Genomic DNA, 10,898 nt, shown 5'->3' on the forward strand with positions numbered 1-10,898 from the left:
TTTCAGCAACATAACCATGTTATTAAGTCATGTCACTTATTAATGGTTATGTAAAATTTCAAACATTTGAATTTGTTCTGATGAAGTTCATTTTAATAATGATGAACAAAAGTGCAAAACTTGAATTTGGAGTTACTTCCATTATTTTGAAATCATTTTGGTGTTTATTTGGACTGAATTTACACTTATTGTAATGCCACCATTGTTCTTGGTTTGTAGAGGGATAACACTCTGACTACAAATCCAAAGAGTTGATTGGTTGCTTTGTAGAAAAGGGAGGATGAAGTATCTATCTTGGGGGTGGGCATCCTGGCATCTCACTAGAGGTGCTCTGTTGGAGGCCAGAAATTAGAAAAATGATGATGGGCTGGTAAAATGGAAGGACAAGAGCAGGTATGGCCACCCTGTGGGACCAGATTGGGATACAAGCTCAAGCTATATCCCACTGTCCATCCAACTTAACAGTGTCATTAGCATGAAAAGGGAGGGTTTAGGGTTAAATAGAAACATTGCCCCTTAGGATGACAAGCACCACACTTGGGAATTTAAATCTTGCCTCCGGACTGAGTGCAACTAAAATAATATGTAAGTTGAGCCTTCAAACTTGTAAGTATGAATGAACTACTAGAGCAGCAAGAGGAAGGCTTTATGGTTGGATGTGCTGGCCAAAAAAAAAAAAAAAAAAAACATTTAAAAACAAGTGCATGTGCATTTCTCAGTGGAATAAAGATAAATGGCATGTTAGCTTTCATCCCTAAGGCACTTGTTTTCATATTCATTAAAAGGTGCACCTTTAATTTTGTTTGGAACCCTTTGAGGGCTTAGTCTTTTTAAAAGTCTGCAAGCAGTTTATTCAAACAGACTAGTAACATCTTTGAAAATGCCTTCTCACTGATGACAAATCCAAATGGGGAACTTTGCAATGTAACTGCACCAACATTGCTGCTGTTTCTTAGGGAGTAGCTCAGAGTTTAAATGGAAAGTTTACTAGGTAAGGGGAAACATTATTGCTGATGATATAGTTTAAGAAATCATCAGGCATCATCTGACTCTTGAGAAATTTTAGGCTATAATGTTGATGAGGCATTTGGGTTTGCACTAAGAATCTCCATTGTGCTGGTTCCAGATCTGGTCAACTTGCTGGGTAATGGCAGCTGTCACTGAATAAATGACTATTACTGACTACCCAGGCCCAAAGTCAAGTCCAAAATGCAGGTCACTCACTTGGCAAGCTGTAATCCTACCACTGGACATTCCGATAAATCCTGTCCACTTGTTATCCTCTAATTCTGATTCATTATTTTACCTGCAATGAGTCAGAAGTGACTTTACAACAGTTTCACAGCTGTACAACTACACTGAGCTGCCATTTTCTGCTTGGTGTTTCATATATAAAAATATGTTTAAAAGTTAGCAAACATTATTAGGTTATGTGTCTGGGGAGCATGCTGAACATAAATTTACTATTTGTTTTTTTTTTTTACTTTACAACACATAACACTTAATTTGGAAATGTTTATTCATACCGCTCATTGTTTTAAAGACTATCATGCAGTTGCCCCTGTGGTAGTTCACAATAAGTCACTCATTCAATCATTATGTAATTATTCACTTAAGTAAATTTCACTGGCACATTGTCTTTAGTGTTCATATACTGCACACACACTGCAACAATAATACAAGTGCTGTCTCAAAATGAATCACCAAGGCAAAGAGTTAGCAGCAAAAACATTTGAAAATTCTACAGAGAGGTTAACATTCCAGAAGTAGTGATAAGGGAAAATTCAACATTTCTGGAGTGAATTGGAATACCTCAACCAGATCACCTCAGGTTGTGCAGGTGTTTAGGTGAAGAAAATATTAGACTGCTTAGCACAGTTTACTAATGCAGCTGGTCCATGACCCAGGAACACTGTGGCTCTCACACTGTTCAGTGAAGAAATGGTAAGGAATCTAAAATGAAAAACTCAACAACATAAAGTAATTACCTCTCAGTCTGTCACTCTGTATTTAAATCAAAATGTAAAAAGAAACATGACTGCAGTCGTAACGAGGGTGAGGTGTGTGACACAGGAGGACGTTCAAAAGGTAGCAAGGGGATAAGAGAGAAAGTCAGAAATATGGTTCATGCTAACATCTCGATTTTCAGAGAATGACAAATCAGTCTGTTCCACTGAATTGCTTTAAATCTACAGCCTAAAGGAAAACATGATGATATGCTGTTAGTGTAAGCTGCAAAGGAATATTATGCTAAAAATCAAGTGCAAATATCCTAAAGCAAATAACTATCTATTGACAATGGAAGGAAAAGGTCTCTACTGGAATCAAAGTAAAGGTACATTGTGAAAGGATAACAAATTAAGATAATTAATGAAGACAAGTTTCTGAGAAAGTTTGCAAATCTGAGACCTGATAAATTGAAGGAATGAACATAGTCCATGTATAGGTGCTACATATTGGTATCACATATGGTACTAAGGGAATACAGAGAGACAGAAACTGTATATCTAACATTTTTACTGAGCAATTTGCTGAAAACACTAAGAAATTCAGAAAACAGCACAGATAATTTCTCCACATTTGAAGTTCAACAGTAGGGAAAATTATATAGCAGAACAGCAGACAGAACTGTCTAACAAGAAATGTAATCTGGAAACTTAAAAGGAATATTTTGTGTATTTGAATTACTTTCAGCCCTGTTGATTGAAAATTCAAAGCAACAGTTATGTTTTGGGAAGATGGTGACAAACTAGAGTCATGTTGTTACTGATTGATTTACTTATTCTTAAGTTCATTGTGAAGTTGTGGGTGTTACCTGCTTAAACTTTGGTAAGAATTTTATATCACATCTTATTAATAAATAACTTACATAGCTTAGGGCCCATGTTGATATCACAGGGAATGGATAAGTAACAGAATATGGTGGTAAACCACAATCAAGTTAAAGAGAAGCAAGGAAGTGATTCAAGCAATCAGGTTTGCATATTTCAATTCAGCAATTCATTAAACAGTGTACCAACAATGCATATTTGGAAGTACACTTCATTGTAGGGAACAACCGGATTAGAAATGTGGCAGATGTTCTGGTAGACATAAACCAAATGGATAGTGTCCAAAATCATTATATAGAGGCTTGCTTATAAGTACATTGTTTTTAAGTGTTAATTCATGCTTTTGGGGCAAAGAACGTCAAGATCAAGATCTAAAACTGGGGAAGAGACACTGGAAGTAAAATGATTAATTACATGTATGGACTATTCACTGAAATTGTCTTTTTTCAGACTTTAGACATCGCTATATACATGCAGCGGTGACAACCTGATTCAGAATTACCTCCCTAAGTATACTGCAGAGTCAAGATCTAAAAGACCTTTTATGAGCATCAGTGCATCCAGGTAGAAATACTCAGGGATCAGTAATCGGGCTGTTATTCACAGTATCAATAAATACCATGCCCTCTATCAAGCCATATATTCACACTTGACTATATCCAGGCAACTTAATTTTCTAAGATGCCTCCTGTATTCCTGAGTTCATTAAAGCAAGGCTGCAGCATAGTCATAGGTCATAATAAGATGCTCATATAGCTTGAGGGGCTTCAAATGTAAATTAATCTCCATGAAATCAAACACATGCTGTTTTGTACTGCTAAGCATCTAAGCAGGATTCCTGCTACCAGGAACATTTAACACCCAGTTAGTCCAGTTTTAAATAAGTGGATTACCTTAAATGTTCATGCATCTGGTTAGACACTGTCCTTAACTTCTAAACATACATTGATGCTTAAGTGAACAATCTCTGTGTTATTCTGGACAGTCATGCAACAATTGCTTAAGGTATACATTATACTACAAATAAAATATTAACTCCCTCTGTTATAGGTATGATGTAGGTCTTTTTAAAACTTCTCTCTCTATAAACAGTCCATCATTACATATCTTTTGAAAGACCCATGTGGCTTCCATAAATATATAGGTTCCTAGGTTCAGAGGTGCATAATGGGCTAACAACCACTGAGGTCTTTAAAAGCCTAGCTAAACAACACAAATGTATCCCACAAGTTATTGTGCCTTAGAGATGTACATTAGATACAACATGATTTAATGGCTGCCTCAGTCCATCAGAAAATAGGTGCCAGACCTGGGGTGAATTTCCAGTTTCACATGCACTGGTCCAGGTTGTGCTTGAATAGAGTTAAGGAAGAGTTTTGCTTCACATGGATAGGAAGCTTATTCCAGAGAATGGGAGTTCTCTGAAATACATACATGTCTCGCCAACATGTCCTATTTAAGTCACAAGCAAAATTTAAATCTTTAAATCTAGTAATTCTGGTGCTGTTCATTTTGCAAATATGCAAAAGGTCCATTAGAGTGGGATCCAAGGATGCCTTGTATATCAGGCATAAATCAGCCCTCAGCAGTGTGTAGGAAACAGAGTACAGAGATAGGGCTTTGAGGTGATATGCATAGCACATTGTGTTTATGTGTTGTATTCTTTTTGTGAGTAACCTCTGTGGATATTTCAGTTGTTGCATGTGCCTGGTTGGGTACAAATCAAAGGGGGCTTTATACTCAATATGGGTCTGATTAGGGTTGAGTAAAGTGACACTATGACTTCCCACATCTAGGTGCCATGCCTTAATTTTAAGTTGAGTGACAGAGAATGATTTTCTTGCTACCTTAGACAGATGTTAGTCGAAAGCCAGGTTATTATCTATGGAAGTCTCCAAATCCCTGACTACTGTGTCTACTGTTAGGGGTGTTTCATCAATGAGATAGACACCTTGGGGTGAGTGACTTCCCATTGGTATTATTATGCATTTCTTGACACTGAGTTTTAGGCCAAGGCTTTGGCACCAGTTATTTTTCTGTCTTAGACCTTCATGTAAGATATTAGTATCTTGGGGATTTTCAATAATTGCTCCTAGCTTGCAGTCGTCTGCAAAATTAGTAAGTCAGATGCCCGTGACATTGGTCTTGAATTCCAAAAAATAGATGCCAAAGAGGAGCAGACCAAGCACAGAGCTCTGGGGGACCCCACATGTGGCTGTCCTCTTTGTGGAGGTGGTCTCTCCAATCCTAATTTCCTGGGTCCTGTCTGTAAGTCATCTGGTTATTCAGACAGTTAGATAGGGATTTATGCCTAATTCCATGAGTGTTTGCCCTCATCCATTGCTTTGGTGACCTTCTCAAAGAAGTGAACCATATTGTGTAGGCATGACCAGCCTTTGACAAAATAAAACGGGGTTGTCTCCAGTGCTTGAAGGTTTCTTATGTCATTGTTAATTACTTCCATAATAATTCATTATATAGCTTTACATATGAGACTAGCCAGAATAATGGGTCTGTAGTTCCAGGATGTGTTGATGGTCCGCTGTTGTGAAGAGGGATGACTGTTGCAGTCCTCCATTCACAGAAGCGATGGTTGAATAGTGACTACAGTGGCTCTGATAGGTCATATTTCAGGCTATTTAGGAAGCATACTGTTTATTATTGGGACGCACTGAAGCTGTATTGTTGGTCTTAGAGAAAGCATATCTAAGACATATTCCTTAATGATAGTCAGAGGGGTTATGTCAAATGGTATTTCCTGGAAGACAGCTAGTCTTGAGAAGGGGATAATGCTGGAGCTGAATTTGTCAGTCAGAAGAATTGCTATGTCTCCCAGTTCTGTGAACATGGCTCCATTTATGAACAGTTTGACACACTATTGTGTGCTGCCTTTGAGGTTTCAGACATAGCTAAAGAAGGCCTTATGGTTGTCCTTGGCCTGAGATGCTATTGTTATCTCAAAATTTGCTTTGTTAGACTTAATTAATCCTGTTATTTGTCTGTTAAGTTTGATGAGAGTTTTTATCTGTTTTGGTGTTATACTTCCTAATTTTAGCTATGACTTTTTTTTTCTGTTATTGTACTACCAGTGTAATTTTGGATTCCATCAGGGTGGTTTGTTTTCTGAGTTAGTTTTGGGCTTACTTCTGATAGGCATAGCAACCTCTGTGAAGTCATTGACATGACTGAACACAGCTTCAGTGAATAGTCCACATCGCCTGCTGTGCTATCTGGGTATTTTGACAGGTTATCATTTAATAAAAAGTAGTTTACCTTGGCATATTTTTAACTATTACAGGGTCTGCTGGGGATAACAAATTGATTTTTTTTTTGAAGGAGACTTCTTTGTGATCTGACCTTATCAGACAGGACATGACACTGGAGGTGAGGGGGGGTGCAACATTCTCCTATAGTGGTGAGTACCAGATCCAATATGCTTGTACTTCTAGTAGGCATCACATATGTACTAATTGGTTCAGCATGTTTCTGTTTACAAAGTCTAGGAATCTCTGCACCTGCAAATTTGGGGTCGTGTAGAATTCCCAGTTTATAGAGGGATAATTAAAGCCCCCATGAGTATGGTATTTGGTCGAATGGTGTGTGTCTCCAATAGGTCTAAGTATGTGCTATGGATTTCATGGGACATGGAGGGTGACCAGTATCTTATTAGGATATGGTATGGGACTTTGTCTATGGTAATCTGGATGTCAAGTAGCTCCAGAGCATCATCTTGTTTTCACCAGTTTTAGTCCCTCTCTGTGCAGTTGCTGATCTAAATGTTTGGAAGGCACTGCTTTAAACCAAGCTACAGCTTTAAACCATGTTTTGGTAACTGCACCGATGTCCCAATTCAACAAGGTGAGGAGAGCTTTGAGGGAGTGGAGTTTTTTGCTTAGACGTCTGGCATTGAGCAGTAATACCTTTAGATTTCCATGGACAGATTTTGCTATTTGGAAGCTTTGTCAATTTGGAATTGCCTAAAAAGGCTCAGTGGGGGAGGACAAGGTTTTAGATAACTTAAGAAAGCCTAGAGGTCCAGACCATCCTTGGCATCCTAGCTGACAAACATTGTATCCTCCTAGAATGACAGCAGAAACTAAGCCAATATTTAAAGTCAGTCATCTTCTGCTCATATTGTGCCATCATTCTTGGTGAAGGTGAAGGTAGATTTCTGTTCAAAGCTAGGCTCATACCAGCCTTTGACACATAGTCCAAGAGCACCATAAGGTCACTCTTCATATAGTCTATGAAAGGACATCTCAGATAATTTGCACTTACATGGACTATGACTGAATTGTACTATTACCTATGGTGCAATGACTTGAATGCATGCATAACTTGGTGGATCTTTGCCTCTAATAGGCAATTGACTGTTATTGTGTTCTTGTTCAGCCCAGTGCAGTGATGTCGAACCTTTTGGGCTCGGTGTGTCAAAAATTTGGAAAATGCCTATCATGACTCTGCTGGCATGTCACCCCCGAACAAAAGAGAAACAATTCTTTACTTATTCATTTATTTAAAAAAATACAGTCCAATCATGTATGCTGCTATGTATTATAAAAGTAAAAGAGAAAGCAGTGACTTTCAATAGGGAAAATGATATGTGCACTGATAATTAAGCTTAAAATAGTACACCAAAAAATTACCCTACTTTTAGTAGTAATTTTGAATTGAACTAGAAAAGTATGGAACACATTGCATTTGATTAGATTAACGTCAGTTAATGACTTTTTGTTGCTGAGTTTTAATAGATAAGTGCAGGGTTACATATTTCTTGTATTTTTGTTCAATCAGTTTCTTTCGTAACTCGGGTGTTGGTGAACACTGGTGTGTCACCCAAAACGTCATGGCGTGTCACCTTTGACATGTGTGTCATAGGTTTGCCATCACTGGCCTAGTGGGAATGGCACAAATATTAACAATGGAGTCTCCTATGACAAGAGTCCTGATTAGTGTATTGGCTTGCCTTATGGATTTGGTAGTTGAGGCCACACTGAGTGCAGTTGTATATGTGCAGTGCTAGGCATTGTTATTGCCTAGAGCTTTCGGGATTGCTGAGGATAGTTTTTGCTGGTGGAATGTCTGGGAGGTCTTTGGGATTTTGGAAGATTGCATTTAAGCATCTAAGCATAATTAGTTCTATGAGTGGGGTGCATCATATATGTGGTGGGTGTAGCTCGTGTGTTTCTGACAACTAGATTGTTAATGTGAGTGTTTGTATGCGAGAGTTTTGTCTCCCGAGACATTTTGTATATACATCTCTCACATACTGTATTTATTTCTTTTGAGGATTAAATGGTTGCCATTGAATATCTGGCAACTGTTACACTGGTTCATTATACCTAGAACCACCAAGTACTCTAGTTTTCTGTTTTGTACTGTACCATACAAATTACAATACATTTATCACAGCCCACCCAAGATAAACAAATATAGCTTTAGTGTTAAGAGCTCTAAGCCTGTGCTCCTGTTAGAAAACTATGATTTTAAATAAGCTGTTCCTAAAAATAGACAGAAAATGTGAACATCTCTGTTTTCCCTGCCTATGTTTTTCCAATTTATCCCTTTTTCAATATTTCCTGTAAATCTCTCCTCTAACTTTTTCTTCTTCAAAGTTCCAAATGAAAGGTCTACTTCTAAATGAATTCTTTAATCCTTCTACTTTGTAGGCTATTGAATAACACTGTAGGCTTCCAAGTACTTGATACTTTGTAATTAATCTTGACTTGCCTTGTGCGACTTAATCATCTAGATCCATCTTTATTTTTCTCTGTGGTGATAGCATTATGAGTTATACTCTGTAACACAAATGAGTGAAGCTGATGGCTTCATATTATGCACTGTGTACAGACTGATCATTAGTTTCTGTATCACAATTAATATAATGAGACATGCTTATATAATATGCAAATAGTAACATATGCAGCTGGCTGACTTTGTATCACACCTGAATAATTATGATGATTAAATCTTGTATTAATTACCTTTTCTTCTGTTTCAGCGCTGATGTTGTATCATATTTAATATATCCGGTGACAATTTTAAGTGATATGCAATTGATATTTTGAGATGTTTTGTACAATATAGAGCATTATGATTTTCTGGTATTTTATTTTGCCATGTATCTGGACCATACACGATTATATTCCTACTTGAATTTGGCACCGTCCTTGTAATCAGACTAAAATTAAATGAATAATACTATCAACATTGTGCTGAACGCCAGCAGTATGTTCAACTTCAGGTGTCATGGTTGAAAGACAAGATGTAGGACCAGTGGAATGTATGATGAACACAGAAAGGAAAATTACAAGCTAAAGGCCTTAACAACTACTAATACTAGAATATTTATGGATTAGAGCTCATTTTTAATATTTTGCTTAGTTCTGAACCCTATACCTCAGGGACACTACTGGGTGCGGTAGAAAAGAGGCAGCTAAGATGGTTAAGTGTGCTTGTCAAAAACCCATTAAGGAATATGGCTCTCAACTGTCCCTGCATTTAGGAACATCTTGTACCTTGTATCATATGTTTGCCCTGTCCTTCATAAAGTATTTAATTTTCTGGTAAATCATTGAGGATTACTGTTAGTCATTAATGCTAGACATTTTATTTTTCATAAAACACATATTGATACTAAACATGTTGTTTTATTGCCATTTTAAGTGAATCTGAGTAATATTTAAAAAAATTTCACTGCGTTTGGACCTTTGCCCTTCTATCCCCATATTATTCTTGGCTTTGCACCTGGTTCTTGTACAGAGAAGATGAGAGGTGTGGTAAGGAGCAACTAAAGGGTATCAATAGACATGCACCAAAAAGGGGGTAAGAGAAGAAATGTTTTTCAGAATTGTTGAATGTTTAATAAGATTAGCCCTTTCTGCAAGAGACCACGCACAATAAGGGTCAGCAATGCTGTTAAGATGAAGAAGTTTCTTTATGGTGGACATTACATGGTACTTTCCAGTGAAAAACATAAGTATAAAATTAAGTACCTAAATATATATTTCATGATATTTAGGCTAAGCCTGTTCTCTAGTATTAGAGGTCGAATATATTCAAGCGCTATTTTAAAATAATGCAAAAGATAGCCTATCATTTTTAAGCTGTCTTTTACATAGCCTTGTTTAATGACAATCAGCTGCAGTAAGATAGCACTTAATTACTTGGCACACAGTAGTTGGAAATGCTATCATTTCTGAATTAGCTTAAAGCAGTTAGTCATAGTTATCTCTTAAGCAAAAAATTAAAATTAGGCCTACCGTTTCAGTGCCAGATTCATGCCACAAATGTTTTTAACAATTCTCCCAATGGTGTAGAACCTAGCATGTCCTTCCTGAAACAAAAGCATTTAGTAAGTAAATCGCTGATAATAACAGAAGACATAGCAACTGCTTATTACACTGATACCAAAGAAAACAAAATACCTTTCTGCTGACTGGGTGCATGGCTAAACGAACTAGCCTTGACATAGAAGAATATATATGCTAAAATAAATTATTTAGCTGTTAGCATACTTGCCGATACAAAGTTTAGTCAGAGACAGAGCTCTTTGCTGTTGTTAACAACTCAAATGCAACCAGCAGACATAATGCAGATCATGTGACCCACTGAAATTCTTAGCCATTGTGTCAATGAGGCATCAAATAACATTCACGATGTTCAGTTATACTGCACATTTTCATTTTTGTTTCAACATTCATTCACTGGTCACTATTTACTGTCCATCAGTTAGACGAAATGATTTTAGTCATGCAATTAATGTAACGTGCACAAGATCACACTTTCCTTTTTACTTTAAAATATTGTTTAAACCTTGCTTCCCATGTAGCAGAATATGTTTCTTTTTGATTTTTTTAATTACTAGTTCAGTGAAACTGTCCTTTAGTCCCTAGTATTGTTTAACAATTGTTAAACCAGAAGGGCAGCATGCTGATAATTATGAGCATAGTGTGTGTGTGTGTGTGTGTGTGTGTGTGTGTGTGTGTGTGTGTGTGTGTGTGTGTGTGTGTGTGAAATAATATATTAAACAAAGAACTTCAATCAAATACAAAAGCAACCATAACC

The 10,898-nt window shown here is 37.0% G+C and overlaps 1 protein-coding gene across 1 annotated transcript in view; it reads right to left on the reverse strand.

Moving 5' to 3' along the window:
• The window catches only part of LOC122794911, a 221,540-nt gene extending 211,173 nt beyond the window's left edge, over window positions 1–10,367 (reverse strand). The window contains exons 1-2 of the mRNA XM_044063504.1: window positions 10,259–10,367; window positions 10,094–10,167 (exon numbers count right to left, since the gene is read on the reverse strand). Coding sequence (XP_043919439.1) covers window positions 10,094–10,167; window positions 10,259–10,303 — 119 coding nt within the window. The 5' untranslated portion in view covers window positions 10,304–10,367. The remainder of the gene's footprint in view (window positions 1–10,093; window positions 10,168–10,258) is intronic.
• Between the last annotated feature and the right edge of the window lie 531 nt (window positions 10,368–10,898).

Source organism: Protopterus annectens, chromosome 2.part1 (assembly GCF_019279795.1).
Source record: "Protopterus annectens isolate FY-2018-M chromosome 2.part1, PAN1.0, whole genome shotgun sequence".
Classification (NCBI taxonomy): domain Eukaryota; kingdom Metazoa; phylum Chordata; order Ceratodontiformes; family Protopteridae; genus Protopterus; species Protopterus annectens.